General features: G+C 36.5%; 1 protein-coding gene across 1 annotated transcript in view; it reads left to right on the top strand.

The window, feature by feature from the left end:
• The window catches only part of LOC150090379 (A disintegrin and metalloproteinase with thrombospondin motifs 9-like), a 514,590-nt gene that overhangs the window by 343,199 nt on the left and 147,752 nt on the right, over nt 1–23,639 (top strand). Inside the window, exons 22-24 of the mRNA XM_090369090.1 lie at nt 7,439–7,603; nt 10,790–11,083; nt 19,609–19,779. Coding sequence (XP_090225216.1) covers nt 7,439–7,603; nt 10,790–11,083; nt 19,609–19,779 — 630 coding nt within the window. The remainder of the gene's footprint in view (nt 1–7,438; nt 7,604–10,789; nt 11,084–19,608; nt 19,780–23,639) is intronic.

Below are 23,639 nucleotides of genomic sequence, written 5' to 3'. Positions count from 1 at the left end.
GTATTTATCTTTTCAGTACCTTTCTATTTGTTATTTTTAATATAGTGAAATATACAAATCAATTCAAGAAGTGAAAAAACAAAACTTCTTTAATAAGTAAAAAAATATTGTTATGAATTATCTCTGAGTCTCCCTTCACAGAATTTTACTGATGGTTTTTATTCTTAAATCATTTGAAAGTAATTAAATTTGAATCAGTATTTTTATATTGTTTTTGCTAATGTGTGGATCTTAGTCATACATCATTGTGACTGCAATGGCTATAAGAAATGCTGCACCATTAAAATGATCCTTCTCCCTGAAATTTATGGACACACACACAGTTATAATTGAAGTGCATTACTTCATCTGACTATAGGTGGAAAACTGTTATTGGAAGAAAGATGAAATTAGAATTGGATTGTAGCTAATGCATGCAGAAATAGAAAGTGCAATAAATATTGCACTTTCTATTTCTGCATTTATATTTATTTTCCATTTTCTAAATAGAAAATAAATATAAATAAATATTATTTATTTTCTTAAGTAAATAAATAATAATTCCAGAAAGTTACACCAGGAGAAATTGGTTCTGTGTGCACCAGAGTAGAAATCTAACCTCATTACTGATGCTTCTGAGAGAATTTAAAAATTGGTGATGGTGATTCCAGCAGCTCTCAAAATGTTACTCAAAAGAAAAACAGCAACTCTGTCACTGTACTTAGAGAATAATATAAGTATTTAAAAGGATTAAAAAGAGGATCACTTTCCCAAAATGGGCTGTGCAAAATGATGAGAAAAATTTAAAGAATTGGGTGACTTTGTAGCTCAAAGCAGAGGACTTCTCCCAGTCACAGCATATGTTCTCCTGAGAGAATTTTATATCAGACTGTGTTATAACTCCTGGATATTTTTTCATCTTCAAGAGTGTTGAGTATCTCCCCAACACTGCTGAAGAATTAAATCATCCCCGAATTAAATCATCACTCCAGGTGATGATTTAATTCGGGGTTGTATTTACTGGTATTAAAGTTTAATATCCATTTTTTAGATCTGTTGTATAATTTTTCTGTCTTGTTATTGCAGCATATTCTAGTTTCACTGTTAATAATCCTGCAAACCTTAATACACTAGTAAGTTTTATACAGGAAATTTGTGATATTATCATACCATCATCATAATTTTCATTGCATTGAATAACTTGGTCATTTGAAAAGAGCCTGTGTGGCATGACATTCACACACATGTATGTTGAAATTTTAGGGGGGCTAGTTTAGGTAGTAGTGCCAAGAGAAGCAGCAAAACAATCAATTAACCAAAAATTAATATTTTCAAAGTCACTTAAATCACCGCTTAGCATAATAATAACATTGTCTGCAGTTTCCTCAAGATGACCATCAGTATTCCAGCATGTATCCTGAATTTTTATTACATGATTGGAGCATTTTTTTCTTTTGTGCTGTGGTATATTACAAAAACTACTTTTTTTTTTCTTTTTTTTTTTTTTTTTACAATTTTTGAAAATCATTGAGAGAGTTACTAGTATTATTTTCCACCACCTGCCCTTCAATAAGCCCTACATTAATTCAGTAGGATTAAGTTGGCATGATATGGTGCCAGCATTTTGCAAAATGCTGTACCTACAAGCTGAAATTAAATTATCTAATTTATTTTATATCTAGGGTAAATAGCTGAAACTACACAATATTAAAAAGCTCTGGTTTTCCTGAAGTTTGGTTGTTTATGGGACATTATTTTTTGATAACTGTTCTGTGATTTTTTTTTTTTTTTTTTTTTCCAAAGCTGCACTTGCAAGTCTTTATTGACATTCATACTATGGTAGCTTGCATTGTCCAACAGTGACAATGATGGACTTGGGTGCTAAATTCAACAAATGTTGTCACTCTACCTATCTGCTGAAATTTTCAAAGTTTACATTGTTATGATAATCTCCAGCTTTTGTATTTGATTTAAACATTAAAACTGTCAAAGCCATCACTTCTGCCAGCCTGTATGGTTATAAGTCAAGAGCCTTTTCAGTAGTAATTCCATGGTCATCAGATGATTGCCATCATAAATTTTCATGTGTAATGAATGAATGTGAGATTTAACAAGATGCACCGGAGTAACATAGTACACCGGACCGAGCCTATTGGTCCGGTCTGAACCTATATGCTTCTGGATCAGCTATTGTATAATCTTGCTACCTCTACTCTGCCAGATAATGACTGGAGGGAGTCCAAGTAGTGTCTGCGAAAAGATTTAAACCTCCCAAACACTTCATAGTTCATTTCACAAATATACGTGGTCTCAATTCTAATCTCAACAATGTCCATTTCCGCTTGCAGTCTACCAAACCCCATTTACTTTTTCTGACAGAATCTCAGTTATCGGTTAATTCAACTACTGCTCAACTCAGTTGCCCAAATTATTCACTGTATGATTCCTTTTGCCTCAGAGGTGGTACTTGTGCATATGTCCATTCCAATATTCCCTGTCAGAGAATTCGTAATTTGGAATCTCCTCTCTTTGATCTTCTCTGGCTTAAAATCTCTCTACCTCATTGTGTCAAATTCATATGTTGTCTCTACCATTCTCCCAACTCCACTAATCACTTGGAGCTCTTTGACTTCCTCTCTTTGCAACTTGACTTTCTCCAGTCCAACTTTCCTGACAGTGAGGTAATTTTCCTTGGTGATTTTAATGTTCACAACTCCAGCTGGCTTCCCTTTTCTAGTTACACCCACCCAGCTGGTCGAGATGCTGAGGCTTTTGCAATTTCTAATGAACTTGCACAGATTGTTCGTTTACCAACAAGAATACCACACAATCCTAACTATACAGTCAACATGCTTGATCTCTTTCTCACAAACAACCCTTCTAAGTACACGGTCGAAGTGAGTGGTCCTTTAGGTACCTCAGATCACAACTTAGTGTTTATCTCTTCTCCAATGTAGCCTTTATCTCATGGCTATTCCCAACCTCGTATTGTTTGGCATTACAAGAATGCAAAATGGGATGACCTGCGAAATTTATTTTCCTTGGTCGAACTACTGTTTCAAAACTTCTGATGTCAACGTTTGCTCAGATCGTGTCAGTGAAATTATTCTTGTAGGAATGGAATCCTTTATTCCACACTCCACTTTAAAATCTCATCCTTTATCTAACCTTGGTCTTCCAATAAATGTGCTAAGGCTGTTCAAGAGAAGAATGTTGCATTTTGTAATTGGCTTCTTTCCAATTCTTCAGTTTCATTTTCTGCCTACACCAAAGCTCACAATTGTAAAGCAGTCATTAATCAGTCCAGTCCAAACTAGATTTTTAACAAACTAAGAGTAGAAAAATTGCTTCTTCCCTAATGGTAGTCGAGCATTCTGGTCTCTTGCCAAAGCTATTGGCTGCAACTTTTGCCCATCTCTGCTCCCACCTCTGTCAAAACCAGATGGTTCTGTTGTCACTTCAGCCAAGGATAAAGCTGACCTGCTAGCATCCCATTTTATTTCCAACTCGTGTATTAATGATCTTAGTAAAACACCTCCCACCATTCTCAACACGCTCCATTCAATGCCTCCTATGGTCTTCCGTCAGAAGGATTTTGACAAATCTCGATGCCAAGAAAGCTCCAGGTCCTGATGGTATTTCTCCACTTGTTCTCAAAACCTGTGCTCCTGAAATTACTCTTGTTCTTTGCCACCTTTTTTTCACTTTCTTATTCCAAAGGTGGTTTTCCTTCTACTTGGAAATTTGCTCACATCCAGCCAGTTCCTAAAACCGGTGAAAATCCCTCCCATCCAGTTATCGTCCCATTGCAATTACTTCTAGTCTTTCTAAGGTATTGGAGAAATCAATTAACCACCAACTCTTAAACTACCTAGAAACCTTCCATCTGATTAACGATCGCCAGTATGAATTCCGTCTGTGTTGATCCACTGGTGGATATTCTGGCTTATGTTACCATGGAAAAGTTCGGTTAATGAAAAAGTTCGGTGAAACACACGCAGTTGCTCTTGATATCTCAAAGGCTTTCGATCATGTTTGGCATAAAAGTCTTCTAAATAAACTTCCATCTTATTGTTTGCCAACTGTTTTTTGTAATTGGTTATCCAGTTTTCGTTCTGATCGCTCACTGAGGGTGATGGTAGATGGCTCTCTGTCTTCTAACTTCTCCACTAATGCTGGTGTCTCCCAAGGTTCAGTTCTTTCCCCCACTCTTTTCCTCTTGTATATTAATGACCTTCTTCTATTGACTGCAAATCTATCCATAGTTTTGTCGATGATAGCACATTGCATTCCACTTTCCATTTTGAAGAGCCATGACCTGCTCAATCAGCTTCAACTTCTTGAATATCCTCTACCAATTCCTTAAATGACGAAAGGTAATTCTCCAATGGGGCAAAGACAACTTTGTTGATTTCGATCCTTCTAAAACTCAGTCTTGTCTTATATCTCACAAAAAGGATTCTTCTGCTGCTATGCTTATCTTTGGTGACACTCCAATTTATAGGCAAAATGATATATCTCTTTTGGGCATTCTTTACCCTGACTTCTAATCTCTCTTGGCATAATTCATTACAAATATTGCTTCCTCTGTATCTAAAAACTTGGTTTTCTCTTTCGCTCTTGACTTTTCTTCCAAACAGCTGCTCACTCTGTATAAATTGCAAATCTGCCCTGCCATGGAATATTGTTCCCACATCTGGGGCAGTGCCCCCCAAAACCTCTCTCAGACTTCTAGATTCCATTCAGAAGAGGGCAATTAGGTTAATTAATGACTCCTCTCTAACAGAGTCTCTCCACTCTCTGTCTCATAGATGTACTGTTTCTGCTGCATGTCTTTTCTACAGATACTTCCATGGGCACTGTTCTTCTGAATTGGCTTCTTTAATTCCCGCTCTCTCTTTCAAAACAGTCCGAACACGTGCCGCCACCAGCCACATCCATTTACTGTCCAACTTCAAACTCACAGAAGTAACTTTTCATCTTCCTCGTTTGTTCATTCAACTGCCGTTTTCTGGAACAACCTTACTTCATACGTATTTCCTGAAAATTACAGTCTACAGAAGTTCAAGTCTAATGTCAACAAATATCTTCTTTTGTACTCTCAACCTCCAACCCAAGCACTGTACTAAGTACTATAGGTTCTAATACCTCTCATGTGTGGGATTTTCATAAAAAAAAAAAAAAAAAAAAAAAATGCACCAGAGATTTGTGTGGTGTATTTCTTAATTCTTTGAAGATATGTTGATTTCCAGCTTGCTATTTCCTTTAAATCAGAATTATCTATTGAGATTGGCACTTTTTTCCATGAAAAACCCATTTGTTTAAGAAGCTGTTATAAATATTCATGCGTAAAATCCAAGTTTAAATTCTATTTCAAAATAGGGAAAAGTTTCTCAATGTCCAACTGTGTGGTACTACATTCAAAGTAGTAGAGAATGAAAAAGACCTGGGTTTAATTGTGCAGTCAGATATGAAATTTTCTGAGCAGTGCAGACAAGCTGCCAGAGCAACTCATGGGGTTTTGTCAGTGATATACGGAATTTTGCTAGTAGGGGTAAGGAGGTGAATATTCCCTTGTATAGGGCAATGGTCAGGCCACAGAGAAGGGCAATGAGATTGGTGAATGGAACAAAGGGGGTGCTCTTACCAAGAAAGGCTTCAGTCATACAAATTGCAGCATTTGTTGACTAGATACCTGCGAGGTGATCTGATTGAAGTGTGTAAGGCCTTGAATGATTTGAGCAAGCTCAATGCTGATACAATTCTTCCTCTTACTCAGATTACGCACCTAAGGGGGCTGATGCTATATAACCTTGCTTTCTTGCATCATGTGCCCTTGCTAATGCTAATAAATTCAAATTGTGGGAAGACAGTTGTGGAATAGGTATGCAGAGATTTGCCTTTAGCAAGCGGGTGGTTTATTGCTGGAACAAAGTTCCATTGGTTGTTGTGGAAGTTGATAGTTTAATAAATTCAAGGAAGAACTGAACAAACTTTTGGAGTGAATGGATGGGTGAATTGGGGAGTTTTTTTTTTTTTTTGGCTGATACTGTATAAATGTGATTTTTTTCATCATATGCTAATGTCTGGTCTTATTCACAATACAATTTATGAATCTTTGTGTGAATGACATATTGATCAAAATCATCTATCACTTTTTTTTTTATTTTCAATTTCTTACTTGTCTACCTTTCAGTGTTGAAAGTAATAGTTCACCATGCCATTTCAGATACTAGTTATCTTGTTGCAGTAATTTGCTTTACCATTGATAGACATACTACATGCCACACTACACTCTTCAAGACATTTTAATCATTTTTTTTTTTATTTTGATGTTTCAACCTTTTCTGTAAGCATTATTATTCTATGTAAATATATAAATAACTTATATTTACATATGAAATCAAATTTAAAGTAAATAAACATTCTCACCCTACTGTTCCTAACATGTCCATTTGGATAATTCCTTTTATGTAAGCCATACCTCTACAGCTCTTTTCAAAGTGGCCATACAATATAAATTTGCCTTCTACCAGTTAACCATACCTTTTTCACACTGTAGCAACATTTTCTCAATGGTACACTTTGTAACTGATGAATATAATGTTAATTTGGGACTGTGTCAAAAGCTTTCCTAATATTTAAGTAAATTATATCACGGTCTCTTCCTTATATTCAGTTCCTTTGTGATTTTCTCATAGTATATTACCCTTTTTGTTATTTTGCTCTCACTTTCATTCTAACTATGCTGTTCACTCAGCAATAATTCAGTTTGTACTTTTCAAGGTGATTTTTTCCAAAGTTTTGTTATTAAGAATTTAAGAAATCTCTGAAGGGGATAAAAATGACCTGTCAGAGTGACAGTGATTTCACATGACTGCCAATGACATATCTGATACATCTCAGGATACGAAGTATTAAGTTAGACAAGAAAATAAAGATGTAGATGTAAGATGTGTAAATTCTGAACATCATAACAGCATATTAGTAAAGGTCATCCATGAAATATGTAGCCTACATAAAACTTATTCCTAGACAAGAGGCAGGAACACTCAAAGAAGAGAACTTGACTTTACTCACCGAATTTGAAAATTTGTCTGTCATTTCAGTAACAATAGTACCTCTTTGTCTTTTCAATTGTAAGCTCTTCTGAATAAGGCTTTAAAACACAGTCTTAGTTCAGAAATTAGCCTTTTTAGAAGTAATGATTAATTAGATGAATGAGGTAATTTATTATATAGATTAGAGTATCTTTTATGGTCCTTTTGGTGATTTTAAAGTGCCCAGATACTTTGCATAGTGACAAGTAAATTATTTATGTATTATTTTTCTCTGAATACTAGGATCAAATAAAATGAGCTGCTGTGCTAAAACCTTGGCTCATTGACTTCTAATTTAATTGTATTTGTTAGCTGTTTTATGATGTTAATTTCTTCCCTCTATGAAAATTAATTTTTAGTGTTCAGCATCTTGTGGTGTTGGAGACAAGATGAGAGCCTTGTGGTGCCGGCAAGGTGAATCTGTTATTGAGAATGAATATTGTGATCCATCCACCAAGCCAGTTGTTATGGAGCATTGTATTCTTCCTCCTTGTGTAATGTGGGAAGAAGGTGATTGGGAAGATGTAGGTGATATTTTTAGTTTGATTTTTGTGAGCTTAATTCATAAGGCAGTTTAATTATTTTATATCATGTACAAGGTTTGTACAGGAAGTAATGAGCATCAAACGAATGCAAACATTTGCACAAAATAGTGTATCTAGGTTATTTATCTTCCAGTCATTTATCCTCTCCATTAAGAATGCTGTACTAGTTCATGTGCACTACATGCACTCCTGTCATTCAACATGAAAAAAATGGCTGCTAGTGATGTATTATTTTTTTAATGTTAATGCAGTGATTGAATTTCTTGTGAAATTTTGGGGAAACTTAACAAATATCTATGGGTGACTTCATTATGTGTATGGGGATGTCTGCATGGGTTCAGTTAGGGCAGAAGATAGGCGAAACATTTCAAGAATAGGAATATGGATATTATTAATTAGTTGCCCTGTGGTCACCAAACACAGCTGAAAGTGAACTCAACAAGCAGAAAGCCGATGATTATCAATAGAGGACTGAAAGATTATATTCAGAGAAATCTCATTGTGGTTCAGCATTAGATACCATATGATGCAGGAAATGATAGTAACCTTGTAATGTCAGTCTGTGCACATTTTTTCTGATTGCTTATGGATAAACAGAGAGAGAGAAATGCAGAGATATTGCAGTTTCTTCAAGTATACATTTTTAAAAGCAGCAACTCCCTGTTAAGCATTGTTACAGGGGATGAAACGTAGCTTCATCATTTCCACTCAGAAATGAAAAGACAAAGCATGGAATGGCATCACACCACATTTCAAGATGAAAGAAAGAACAGTATCCTCAGATAGCCAAGCTTTGTGGACAGTCCTTTTTGAATATTTAAGGATGCTTATTGGTCAGTTTTCTGCCACAAGTGGGGAATTGTCAGTGCCGCTCACTACATCCAGACTCTGAACAAACTTTATTGTTTTGTTCACTTCATGAAAAGTGTCTGAAGAAACAACATGGCATTGTACAGCATGGCAATGCATGTCAGACAATGTAGAAAATTGCAGAGTTTGGCTGTTAAATACTGATTCATCCTTCTTCCCCTTGAAAAAAGTATGATTGACAAGCACTATGTGAATGATAAAGCAGTTCAAGCAGCAGTGTGTATATGGTTAGAAAGAACTGAGATGGGCCTACTATAGTAGTATTTTTGTTCTTCTCAGTGGCAGAAATTATTATTTTGTCTAAAATAAATGTGCTCATACTTTTCATTGCAGCCCTTGTATATCAGTTAAATTTTTTGCTATTTTCTATTAAAAAGATGATATAAAAAAGAAAATGTTCTTAATTTTGTTCAAAATGAACAAAATTAAGAACATTTTCATAGTTCAAAATTAATTTTGAACTATGAAAATCAGATGAATGAAATATAAGTATTGGGGAAATTACTGTATTCTATATGAAAAAGGTGAAGTTAGTTTTTTTTGTATAAAGCATCAGTGAAAAACTTAAGATTTAGACAGATGTATTAAATCCACTTTAATAAGCATAGTTATTTCCTATTTAAATGCATTTTTCCACTGTATGTGCATTTTTGTTATTACAAAATTTTTGTTTTGAATATTTTCACTTAATGTGGAATGAGCTCACTATCAAAAAAACCAGTATTTTCATGAAAATTAATTTTTTGAAATATGAATACTTACTTTTGCACACCTCCACTTCTAATCCTTGATTACATCATTGAATCCTGTTTTACTGTATTATCATCAATACCGCTCTACCACTTTGGGCTACTCACAGCCAAACTGTGATCTCTTTTCTAAAAATGGGGAAAGAATACTCTTCCAAAGCATTTGCTATCAACAGTTATGTAGTAGCTATTTATCTGTATATTCAGATATTCAGAATATTATATATAATATAATAATATCTCCTAAACAGACACCTGAGTTGAAGCTAGAGCAATTTTTCCAGGTACCATGGTCACAGCAACTCCCAGTAAAATGCAGTATGTATATGTGTAAACTAAATGCACTACTCAGATATGGAATAAAAATATCCCATACAGTCTAATTTTCATAGACTCCCTTAGTATAATCCATCTTGAGATGGATTAATGGTTCTTTTGCTAAACTTGAAAGGTGAAATCAAGCATTAAATTCTGTTGGATTCCAGAAACATATGAATGAAGGAAAATGAACAACCTCCACTAACCCAAATTTTAAAATACCACACACAAACTATAAATACACTGTATTGAAAAGGAAAAATGGCAGACAGCCATTTTTCCTTTTTGCTGCTAATAATAAATTTTTATTAGCAGCAACAATAGCAAAATCAAACCCAGAACAAACTCCAACAGATCAAAGACTGTAACCATGGAAATCAATCATGAGAATGGGTAGACAAGATGTCATTTTAGCCTGATTAAGCATAGGACACACAAGCACTTACTTTGAGGAGAAGATCCACCTCAACATAGTAGCTGCTGCAAACTACAGATGGTTCAGCATTTCATCACTGACTGCCCACAGTTTACCAGAGAGCAACAAATAACTTTTAGCTCTTTATCCAAGACACAAGAGCCCTCACCCTAAAACAGCTTTTAGAAGATAAATATTTATTTATTTAAAAAAAGTTCTAATGTATTAGACCTTTTTTAAATATATAAAGTCAATAAATTTTTATTAGCAGATTTAATGCAGAACAAAAAAAAAAAAAAAAAAAAGAACTAAATAAAGACAGATAAACTTACCCTGTAAAAGATAACCAGAAAATCCAGTAGCAGTTCCAAATGACTTTGAAAAATTTTATGATTCTTATAAAGCAAAACCATTTGAAAGGTGCAATGTAGCTTCAGTTGCTTTTGTACCTATAAACCCAAAAAACAACTAACCAACCAACCTGTGAAGCATAGTATATTTAATATATTATGTCTGAGATATGTTATTATTATAAGATATATCATTTTATTATTCCTGAAGTGCAACCTCTTCCCTCCTCCTTTCCTGTTATTTCTTACAGAAAACTGTTTGCATCATGCATTTTTGCTTTGCACCTTATTTTTCAGAGGTGCATTGATTGCATTATGCAGGGACTTACAGGGCTTACTGTATTGAATAGCATTTATTGTAGAAAATTATATCTTAAATTAATTTCTACAGTAATGAAAAACTATACTGAATTTCTTTTAAAGTGAGTTAATATGTTTTAGTCAATCCCATTTTCTTTTTCAGTGTTCAGTAACTTGTGGACGTGGCTATAGGAAACGGCCTTTATACTGTATGTCTGATGATGGAAGTATTGTTAATATAAGCCTGTGTGATCCTTCTCATAAGCCAGAAGATTCAGTTGAGTGCAGTCTTTCTCCTTGTCCTACTGATTTGCCTCTTTTACTTTCCCTTCCACTTCCCAAAAGGGTTCAGTCTAATCTTTTGCAAGCCTTACCATTGCCTCTGAATGAACATGCACCATCAAGGACAACACCAGCTTCTGTTGAGGGTATATGGAAAATTGGAATGTGGGCAGAGGTAAGCATATTGATTTAGAAAGTTTTCAAGGACACACACACGCACACGATTCTTCAAAAGTATGCACAACAAAAATTCTGGAGGTATTCTAAGTATCACAAATAAAAAAAAGTCATGAAGAATACACTCACAAAATGAAGGGGCCTTTGATTGCACTCTCAAAGAGCTAACAAATTCTGGCATATATGCTTTGTATAAATAATATTAGTCATTCACTGGGGCTCAATCAATGACAGTTTATTGTCAAGTTTCGTAGTATGAATCAGAGTTGTAATACTCAATACGTTCTACGTTGATATTAATATTTGTAAAATTTAATAACAACGTAGAATCTAACGAAAATATTTTCGTTAGATTCTTTTTAATTGCGTTAAATTGATTTTTAATTGTTTTAAATTGATTTGAATTGTATTTAATTATTTATATTTTACTCTAATGTTAAAATTTTACTCTAAGTTGTCGAGTTTTTCGTTTTAATTTCTGTAGAGTATCATACGGAAGTGTTCTACGTACTATATTGAGGTAAACTCCTCTTATTATTTTACAAATTGTTAAGTTTCATAGTAATGACTTCATTTTTCCAATATTAAGTATGCAGATATGTACTTCCTTATGATTATGAAGAGGAAATTTACTAAGCAAAACAATGATGCTACAAAAGGTTTCCTTACAGAAGATTGTTAGATTGTTAAACATTTTTAAAGGCTGCAAGGTTGTTATTGTGAACTTGAACTTACAATGAAATTGTTGAAGACAAAATTCTTGATAGAAGATTCAGACAAGTACCCAACAAATTGATACTACTCCAAGCGCAAATCTGTTTACCCAAAGAATGTGACCTGCACATTTGTATGGTACATTCTTCAGCAACAGCAGTTTCATCTCTTCCACTTGCTGTTGTGGAAATTCTATCAGTGGCTCCTTTATTATCATCCCCAAGATCCTGGTTATGCAAGTTGGATATTGTTTATGGAAAAAGGGAGATTATCATCGGTTTACATTCTCTAGTATGGTATTGTCATTGTTGACCACTAAATTGAACTACATATTCTTATACAGCAATTGACTAGTCAAGCTTACTGACAATTTTTGGAAGGTATCTTACTGGAATTGCTTGACAAGATCTTCCTTTCCATGTAAGATGTAACATGTTGCTCATGCACGATGGTTACTACTCATTTCAACTGATAAGACAGCCGCTAGAAACTTTTCCATAGCTCCAAAAGCAGTTACCATGAGAAAAGTTGCTTATGTATTTTTTGTTTTTTTTTAAAAAAAGTATAGTTTGAATAGTAATAGCATTTGGTCATGATTAGAAGTGACTAATGCAAGGCACGTGATGGGATTTAGCATTAGTAGAGGCATATGATGCAAGAAAGCAAGCTTATGCAGCATCATCCAAAAAAAAAAAAAACCCACTCCCATTTCACCCCTCCGTTCGTTCGAAATACCTGTCCAGCTGAGCCTTAAATTTTAGGCTGTCAACTTCCACAACAAGGGATGGAAGTCTGTTCCACCAACCAACTACTCGCTGGCTAAAGGCAAATTTCCGCACATCTATCCTACATCTGTCCTTCCTCAATTTGAATTTATGCCCTCTCAGGTGATTATTCTGAGCAAGAGGAAGAATCACATCAGCATTGAGCATGCTCAAACCATTCAAGGCTTTATACACCTCTGCAGATAAATGAACCACTGGGTGGCAGTGATCACAGTGTGCTGAAGTGGGATTTACTCAAGGAGGTAACTACCATCAGAGGTAAAGGGAAGGGTTTTTGCTTTCGTAAAGGAGACTATGCTGGTCTGAGACAGTATTTAAATTCTATACAGTGGGACCAATTGATGATGTTACCAACAGCAAATTCAAAATGGGAAGCATTCAAGGAACTAATCTTGGAAGCTACCAGGCTTTACATACCAACCAAGAAATATTGTTCAAGGTTCAGGCCTAAATGGTTGTCAGATGAACTAATGAGACATATGGCAGAGAAGAAAAATGCATGGGATACATACAAATTAATGGGTGACGTGGAAGCCTATGATAGATATAAGTTGGTCTGTAACCAAGTCACAAAGGAGATTAGGCAGGCAAAGGCAGATTATGAGAAATCCTTGGCAAAGGATGCAAAGAAAAACAGAAAAGAGTTCTTTACCTATTTAAACTCAAGAAGGAAAGGGATGAATCAGATTGGTCCACTGGATGTTGATGGTTCAACAGTTGAGGATCCAGCTCAGGTGGCTAACAATCTAAACGAGTATTTTGCATCTACATTCACACATGAGGAGTTATTCAGGAAGGGGAATGTCGTAGGTGAAGTAAACATTGGCAGTGAGCTAGATGATTTTCTAATAACTGAGAGGAAAGTGGAGGAGAAATTGTTGAGGATAAACATAAAAAAGGCACCCGGGGTGGATGGGATCTATCCAGTTATATTAAAGGAGGCAGCAAAGGAAGTAAGCAAACCCCTAGCCATAATTATGAGAGCTTCTTTGGACTCAGGGGAGGTACCCATGGACTGGAGATGTGCAAATGTGACCCCAATTCACAAAGGAGGATCAAAGGCTGACACAAGTAATTATAGACCTGTTAGTTTAACTTCGGTTCCAGGAAAATTAATGGAGGCACTGGTTAAAGAAGCACTGCAGGATCATCTGGACAAGAATTCAGTTATAGCTCAGACACAGCATGGGTTTGTTAAGGGCAGGTCTTGTCTGACCAATTTGATTGGATACTATGATGTAGTCACAAAAGAACTGGATGCAGGGAATAACTTTGATATTATATATTTGGATCTTAGAAAGGCTTTTGATACTGTTGCGCATGGAAGACTGCTGCACAAATTGGAGAAGTGTGGCATTCGAGGCAAATTGCTGCTATGGATAAAGGGATGGTTGAGTGGCAGAAGACAGAGAGTGGTAATCAATGGACACTGCTCAACGTGGACTAATGTTATTAGTGGAGTTCCTCAGGGTTCAGTGTTGGGTCCATTGTTGTTTTCTGTATTTATAAATGATATTGATGATGGTGTATCAGGCTTAATGTCCAAGTTTGCAGACGATACAAAGGTTGGCAGGGTTGTTAAGGACACTACTGATACTATGCTGCTGCAACAGGATCTGGAAAGGTTGAGCAGATGGGCTGAGAGGTGGCAAATGAAGTTTAACATTGACAAATGTAAAGTACTACATATGGGAAACAGTAACCCCAGATCAACGTATCAACTCTGTGGTACTACGCTGACAGTGGTAGAGAATGAAAAGGACCTGGGGGTAATTGTGCAGGCAGATATGAAGTTCTCTGAGCAGTGCAGACGATCTGCAAGAGTAGCTCATGGTGTCTTGTCAATGATATACAGGAATTTTTCTAGCAGGGACAGGGATGTGATTATTCCCTTGTATAAGGCATTGGTCAGGCCACACCTTGAGTACTGTATACAGGTCTGGAGGCCTCATTTCAAGAAGGATGTAGAGCTGCTGGAACGAGTACAGAGAAGGGCAACAAGATTAGTGAATGGAACAAAGGGTTGCTCTTACGAAGAAAGGCTTAAGTTTTGCAAATTACAGAGCCTGGAGACTAGGCATCGCCGAGGTGATCTGATAGAGGTGTACAAGGCTTTGAATGGCTTTAGCATGCTCAATGCCGATGGAATTCTTCCTCTTGCTCAGAATAATCACCTGAGAGGGCATAAATTCAAATTGAGGAAGGACGGATGTCGGATAGATGTGCGGAAATTCGCCTTTAGCCAGCGGGCAGTTGGTTTGTGGAATAGACTTCCATCGCTTGTTGTTGAAGTTGATAGCCTAAACAAATTTAAGGCTCAGCTGGACAGGTATTTCGAACGAATTGAGGGGTGAAATGGGAGTAGTGGTTGTTTTTTTTTTTTTTTTTTTTTTTTTCTTTTGGCTGATGCTTCATAAGCTCATACACTTGCTTTCTTGCATCACATGCCACTACTACTACCTCTGCCAGTGGCTACTGTGAATCTATTAGTCCTTGTATCCCCCCCCCAAGCTAGCAGTTTTCTGACCCACCTAACACTGCATCGATGCCATCAGCAAATATTCTTGCACCCTTTTTATTTAAGTGTATCCCATCCCTGTAGAAGCAGTCTCTCCTGTTAACAAGTACAGACCAGGCTGAAAAAAAATTCTACCCCTTGAGCCTTGCACAATCTTTCCAGGGCCGAATTGATCGACAAGGCTCTTGTCATATACTCCTTCCTATCGTGTGTGGGCAGAATTGCAGACACTTTCAAATTCAACCGTAATTCACGGCTTGTTTTCAACAGTGACCTGTACTTGTTAAGTTATTCCGCCGGTCTCCTACTCTTAATATCATTAGTGCCAACGTGTACAACAGTATCACCTTTTGTCCCCTTAAAAGATATCTTCTCTAAAACATCATCAAACCTTTCCCCTGGCAGACATACCCAGGTCCTGTTCCACCTATCCTTTTTACATACCATGTTCCCTGTTTCCCTGACAATAGAGTCACCAACAACTACTAGTTCCATTAATTTTATTATTGATGATATCAGTATCAACTTCATTAATCTGTACATAGCATAGTGTTAGTTTCATTAAAATTGGAGAATATGCTGCTTCAGAAAGCTTTGACAATTTCTCCCACTCACATTTAACATGCAATTATAACCGGTAGTTTTTATTTTATGTTTTTTTTATTTTTATTTTTCTTGTGTTCTTTTAATTTAAGGCTTAGAAAATATTTTTGAAATAATATAATATAATGTTTGCTGATGCTATCGAGGCAGTGTTAGGTGGGTCGGAAAACTGCTAGATTGGGGGGGATACAAGGACTAATAGATTAACAGTAGCCACTGGCAGAGGTGAAAGTGATTCTTGCACTGCTTCTATTGGAATGAGCCGCAGCCTGGAAAATAAGATGCAGGATATTTCAGAGACTGCTTGGAATCATTGGGGTACAAATAAACACATAGGTTGTGTTAGGGTAGCTAAGAAAAAGAACAAGTGCATGTATACTTGCGTGTACACCAATGCTAAGAGTTTAGTAAATAAATTTGATGAATTTGAGGTATTGCTCAAAACGTCAAAGGCAGATATTGGGGGTATTTCAGAGACGTGGTGTCACACAGATATAAGGAATGCAGAACTGGAATTTGGGGAGTACAATGTCTACAGAAAGGATAGACAGGATAGGAAGGGAGGAGGGGTTATGCTTTTAGTTAAGAAATACATAAAATCCAAGGAAGTGAAGCCACTCGACATTGCTGGACAGTGCCGTGTTGAGTCAGTTTGGTGTGACATAAGCATTGGGAGATCAAAATTGAGAGTAGGAGTGTGCTATAGGCCTAATGACTCTGATGAGTATAATAAGAAACTCTACAGGGAAATAGAGTGGGCCAGTAAATCAGAGAGTCTTATAATGGGGGATTTTAATTTCCCAGATATTGACTGGAATTTGGGGGCTGGTCACTCACACACTAGCAAGGCTTTTGTGGATTTATTGGATGATTGTTTTCTACATCAGCATGTTCGGGAGGCAACTAGAGGGAGTAATACTCTTGATTTGATTATCAGTAGTGATTTTTCATGCATTAAGAATCTGCAGGTAAATGAACCACTAGGTGGCAGTGATCACAGTGTGCTGAAGTGGGATTTACTCAAAGAGGTAACTACCATTAGGGGTAAAGGGAAGGGTTATTGCTTTCATAAAGGTGACTACGATGGACTGAGACAGTATTTAAATTCTATACAGTGGGACCAACTGATGATGTTACCAACAGCAAATTCAAAATGGGAAGCATTCAAAGAACTTATCTTGGAAGCTACTAGGCTTTACATACCAAATAAGAAATATTGTTCAAGGTTTAGGCCTAAATGGATGTCAGATGAACTAATGAGACATATGGCAGAGAAGAAAAATGCATGGGATACATACAAATTAACACGTGACACAGAAGCCTATGATAGATACAAGTTGATCTGTAACCAAGTTACAAAGGAGGTTAGGCAGGCGAAGGCAGATTACGAGAAATCTTTGGCAAAGGATGCAAAGAAAAACAGCAAAGAGTTCTTTACTTATGTAAACTCTAGAAGGAAGGTGATGAATCAGATTGGTCCACTTGATATCGATGGGCCAACTGTTGATGATCCTGCTCAGGTAGCTAACAAACTGATTGAATATTTTGCATCGACATTCACACATGAGGAGTTATTCAGCGAGGGGAATGCCAGAGGTGTATCCAACTCTGGCAGTAAGCTAGAGAATCTTGTAATAACTGAGAGTAAAGTGGAGGAGAAATTGTTGAAGATAAATACAAGAAAGGCACCTGGGGTGGATGGGATCTATCCAGTTATATTAAAGGAGGCAGCAAAGGAAGTAAGCAAACCCTTAGCCATAATTATGAGAGCTTCCTTGGACTCAGGGGAAGTACCCATGGACTGGAGGTGTACAAATGTCACCCCAATTCACAAAGGAGGATCAAAGGGCGACACAAGTAATTATAGACCTGTTAGTTTAACTTCTGTTCCTGGAAAATTAATGGAGACACTGGTTAAAGAAGCACTGCAGGATCATCTAGACAAGACTTCAGTTATAGCTCAGACACAGCATGGTTTTGTTAAGGGGAAGTCTTGCCTGACCAATTTGATTGGATACTATGATGCAGTCACAAAAGAACTGGATGTAGGGAATAACTTTGATATTATATACTTGGATCTTAGAAAGGCTTTTGATACTGTTGCACATGGAAGACTGCTGCACAAATTGGAGCAGTGTGGCATTGGAGGCAAATTGCTGCTATGGATAAAGGGGTGGTTGAGGGGGAGAAGACAGAGAGTGGTAATCAATGGACACTGCTCATCGTGGACTAATGTTATTAGTGGAGTCCCTCAGGGTTCAGTATTGGGTCCATTATTGTTTTTTGTATTTATAAATGATATTGATGATGGTATATCAAGCTTAATGTCCAAGTTTGCAGACGATACGAAGGTTGGCAGGGTTGTCAAGGACACTACTGACACTATGCTAATGCAACAGGATCTGGAAAGGTTGAGCAGATGGGCTGAGAGGTGGCAAATGAAGTTTGACATTGACAAATGTAAAGTACTACATATGGGAAACAGCAACCCCAGAGCAACATATCAACTCTGTGGTACTACGCTGACAGTGGTAAAGAATGAAAGGGACCTGGGGGTGGTTGTGCAGGCAGATATGAAGTTTTCTGAGCAGTGCAGACGGGCTGCAAGAGTAGCTCATGGTGTATTGTCAATGATATATAGGAATTTTTCTAGCAGGGATAAGGAGGTGATTATTCCCTTGTATAAGGCAATGGTCAGACCACACCTAGAGTACTATATACAGGTCTGGAGGTCTCATTTCAAGAAGGATGTAGATTTACTTGAACGAGTACAGAGAAGGGCAACAAGATTAGTGAATGGAACAAAGGGGTGCTCTTACGAAGAAAATTTTAAGTTTTGCAATTTACAGTGTCTGGGGACTAGGCACCAGCGAGGTGATCTAATAGAGGTGTATAAAGCCTTGAATGGTTTGAGCATGCTCAATGCTGATGGGATTCTTCCTCTTGCTCAGAATAATCACCTGAGAGGGCATAAATTCAAATTGAGAAAAGACAGATGTAGGATAGACGTGAGGAAATTTGCCTTTAGCCAGCGGGTGGTTGGTTGGTGGAATAGACTTCCATCCCTTGTTGTGGAAGTTGATAGCCTAAATAAGTTTAAGGCTCAGCTGGACAGGTATTTCGAACGAACAAAGGGGTGAAGTGGAAGTGGTTATTTTTTATTTATTATTATTTTTTAAAATTTTTTTTTGGCTGATGCTGCATAAGCTTGCTGTCTTGCATCAAATGCCTCTACTAATGCTAATAGCAATTAGGCAGTGTTACTTCATTGGAATATTGTGTAATATTTCTGACTAATTCTGCACAAGATCCAGAAATACTAGGACACAGTCCCAGTATTGCTGGATCTTGCCAACCTATAAGTAAACTATCACCTTTTGCAATACGGAGAAGTTTGAAGAGTGGTTTAGTGACTAAATTTGAGAAGGACATTACATGGAATATTCACAAGTAAAAAGTTTAATTAAAAGATATTTAATTAGTTTATTGGTATTTAAAGGACAGATTGGTACAATTAGAGCATACTGTTTTATATCTACTATGATCAGGACTTCTCTTAAATCAAAGATATAGGCCTAAAAACAAATTTCAACATAGAAATTTGAAACATAGCCAGTTTATTTATTTATTGGAACTTTGTTGGCATAATTGTACATTTTGTTTTGTGTAATTATAAAGAAACACTTTGTACTAATTTGTCCTTTTCATACCATTGAACTATTGTTATGGTTTTTTGCATATTTGCTAAACACTAAATAATGAAGTATGCACGTCTTAGAAAGTGTCTTGTCTTTCTTTTGAGATCATCAACTAGATCTGTATAATCATGCTACTACTGCTCTTATTTTTTCTTGTCTAATGAAATTCTGCTTCCATCACTGATGGTTTATTTCATGTTTGTAGTGTACGGTAACCTGTGGTGAGGGATTAAGACATCGTGAAGTTACTTGCCATAATAAACATGATAATTCTCTTTTGCCTGATGCATTATGCAGTAAAGAAACAAGGCCGGTTTTAATGGAAATATGCAAAAAGCTTGCTTGTGGTCAGTGGCAGAGTGGTGAATGGAGTCCAGTGAGTATACTAAAATTTGTTAAAATGTGATTTACAGCTTCTTTTTTTTTAATATTCAGGTAATATTTTATGTATTGCCTGTATGTCAAATTATTATATAATGTACTTTGTGAAATTACTTTAAGATTCGTTTTATTACTGAACAAATTTTTTATTGCAATTATTTTGCAGTTTTACTAAAGGAAGTAATAAATACATCACAATTATGATTTTCTGTTTATTTGTAATTAATGAAAATAATAATTATCCTTTATGGATGGCAAATATTTATTCTGTAATCATCCCATAAATGTCATTTTTTGCATTGCCAAATTTCTGGTTGTTTTTTTATACTTTTGTCTTTCTAACATCTGAAACTAAACTCAGATTTATTTTCAGGTGTTAGAAACAAGATAAAGGTGTCATAAGAACACATTACTCATCTAATGCTTTAGGAATTTAAGAAAGGGAATAATGTTGATTGCAGTCATTAAAAGAAAAAAATACCAACTAAGAAATAATCTTCAAGGTTATGGGCCTAAATGGATGACAGATGAACTGATGAAACTTGTGGCAGAGAAGAAAAGTGCATGGGATGCATATCAATTATCAGGAAATGCAGAAGTCTGTGGTGGATATAAACTAGTGTGTAATCAAGTCACAAAGTTGAAGTTAAATTTTATTTTTTAAGCACATATCAGTGTGAAGACTGTTGTTGTTTATCTTGAATAAGAACATTAAACTGTGGTGTGGTATTTGACAAGGTAACACGCATGTCATGTTGGACATTTAATCAATTTAGATTTTTTGTTTTCATTGTTACAAGTGCTGAAAATCCTGATTCGCACAGATATATTGTTGCAAATGGCATCAAAGCTTCCATAGCTTGCTTTACAAGATGAGGATAGGCTTCTCTTAGGGAACACCAGAATTCTCCAAGGCTTTTTGAGGTAAACTCCAATCGTAGTAAGTTTTTTGACCTAAGATCAATGAGTTCATCTTTGGTTAAGTCAACATCTTCGATACAGTTTATACCAGAAAGGAAAGGATTTCGGATCCATGGTTCAATTTTCATGCCATCAAGATAGAAATAACTTTTAAAAGAGTTCTGTAATGTTTCCAAGTGTTCGTAGATATCTCTTTTCAAAAAAATTGAGAGAGAGGTTTGCATTTCAACTACATCTTGGTAAAGCACTTCCTGCAACAGTGGAAAGTTTGCAAGAATGTTGGTCTCTACTCTCTTCTCCCATATTGGTAACTTAGCCAAGAAAGCTTGTAATATTTCAGTTGCATCCATAATGGTGACTTCATGACCTCGAATGGAAAGATTTATCTCATTCATATGGTGAAAAATATCTGCCAGGTAAGCCAACCCACGGATAAAATCCTTTCTTTCAAAATGTTCCAAGAGTGGGGTTTCTCTTTCTTCCAGAAAAAGTGAAACTTCTGCCCATAGTTTGAACAAGCGCTTCAAGACTTGTCCTCTTGAAAGCCAGCGCACTTCTGTGTGGTAGAGAAGCACTTCATATTCTGCTTCCATTTCTTGACAAAATCTTTTAAAAATACGATGATTCAGAGAACTTCTTTTGATAAAGTTGATAACTTTTATGGCTGTTGACAATACTTCTTTCAGGGTTGTTGGAAGAGTCTTTGTTGCAAGTGCATATCTGTGTAAAAAGCAATGAGTGACGATGACTTGAGGAGCTTCTTTTTTCACTAAAGTAGCAAAACCATATGTATTACCAAGCATCGCAGGAGCTCCATCAGTGTAAAGAGAATGAAGTTTTCCTTTCCATTCAAAGTTTCGTTTGTAAAAAAATCTTTTTACCATTTCGAAAACGTCGACAGCCTTTGTAGTTTCCAAAAGACTCACAAAATAAGAATTCTTTTTTGATGGCGGCAGCATGCACATAGCGAACAAAAACAAGGAGCTGGCTACATTGAGAAATGTCTGTAGTTTCATCCAATTGCATACTGAAGGGGAATGGCGAGGCTGCCATTTCCTCGATGACTTGCTTCAAAATATTAAAAGACATATCAACTATTCTAGAATGCATTACATCATTTGACAAGGGAACAGCTTCCAGTTTTTTTTCTCTGTTCCAGTCCACAGACCAGTTCGACGATTTCCAGTGCACATGGCTTTACTAAAGTCTCTCGAATAGTGTGGGGCTTCTTTTGCTTGGCAATATGGTAAGCAACTTTATAGGATGCTTCAAGAAAAGGTTTTTGTGAAATGGCAAATCCAAGTTTTGGAAGTGTCCCTGCTTTTTCGAATTGAGATTTTTTCACACGAAAAAACCAGCATCTTTAGATGCATTTTCAGCATGGACAGACTTGAGATGGTCTTTCAGTTTTGCTGGCTTCATACTTCCGTTCGCGAGAATTTTTCCCCACAAAAAACACTGCAGTATTTGAGTCCCGTCAAGTTCATTAATGCAAGTGAAACCAAATAAAACATAGTTTTCATCATACTTCCTTTCCCTTCGACATTTCAACTTAAATTTGGTCTGTAACAAATGTTAAATAATTAATGTAAAAATAATTAATGCAATATTAGCAACTAAGAAAGACATATACGAAGAGTGTATGCATCGACAGACACATGGTGGGTGTGCATACATGCCTGTAGCACTGCAGGAGCCTCTCCACCGTTGGACTGGTATACACGCACATAGCAGCGAAGAGGTTAAATTACACACTTCAATTGTTATCTAAACCGTAGGACGTGTTTGAACATACCTGGTTTACACTCGTAGCCAGCGTGTCTATTCGTGTTAAAAGTGGCCTACTAGGTGCTGATTTGCCGGATAGTTTGCCAACTACATCGCACGATAGTCTGTCCACAGCAGGACTGCGATCTAGCGGCAGGTCTAATAACTGCCGTAATTTCAAAGTAACGATGAGCGTAAGTGATTTTTCAAAATATGCAATAACTATAATATGATATGAAAATATGTTATTTCTATTGCTGACTACAGATACAGCTAATACAATTGTAATTTATTACATACATTCATAAGTGAAGGAAATTAATGAGTTGATTTTTTTCCCATCCAAGCTCACGGACCCCCTGAAATCCTTCCACGGACCCCTTGGGGGTCTGTGGACCCCTGGTTAAGAAACCCTGATCTATACTGTTTAAAATTAAAATTTGATTATCAGTAGTGATTCTTCATGCATTAAGAATCTGCAGATAAATGAACCACTAGGTGGCAGTGATCACAGTGTTCTGAAGTGGGAGTTATTCAAAGAGGTAACTACCATTAGGGGTAAAGGGAAGGGGTATTGCTTTCGTAAAGGCGACTACAATGGACTGAGACAGTATTTAAATTCTATACAGTGGGATCAACTGATGATATTGCCAACGGCAAATTCAAAATGGGAAGCATTTAAAGACCTTATCTTGGAAGCTACTAGGCTTTACATACCAACTAAGAAATATTGTTCAAGGTTTAGGCCTAAATGGATGTCAGATGAACTAATGAGGCATATAGCAGAGAAGAAAAATGCATGGGATACATACAAATTAACATGTGACACAGACGCCTATGATAGATACAAGTTGATCTGTAACCAAGTTACAAAGGAGGTTAGGCAGGCGAAGGCAGAGTACGAGAGATCCTTGGCAAGGGATGCGAAGAAAAACAGCAAAGAGTTCTTTACTTATGTAAACTCTAGAAGGAAGGGGATGAATCAGATTGGTCCACTTGATATCGATGGGTCAACTGTTGATGACCCTGCTCAGGTAGCTAACAAACTAAATGAATATTTTGCATCGACATTCACACATGAGGAGTTATTCAGCGAGGGGAATGCCAGAGGTGTATTCAACTCTAGCAGTAAGCTAGAGAATCTTGTAATAACTGAGAGCAAAGTGG

Source organism: Mastigoproctus giganteus, chromosome 2 (genome assembly GCF_048544385.1).
Source record: "Mastigoproctus giganteus isolate SK-2022 chromosome 2, ASM4854438v1, whole genome shotgun sequence".
NCBI lineage: Eukaryota > Metazoa > Arthropoda > Arachnida > Uropygi > Thelyphonidae > Mastigoproctus > Mastigoproctus giganteus.
Note: the sequence above shows the minus strand (reverse complement) of the source record. Positions and strands in the feature narration are given on the sequence as shown.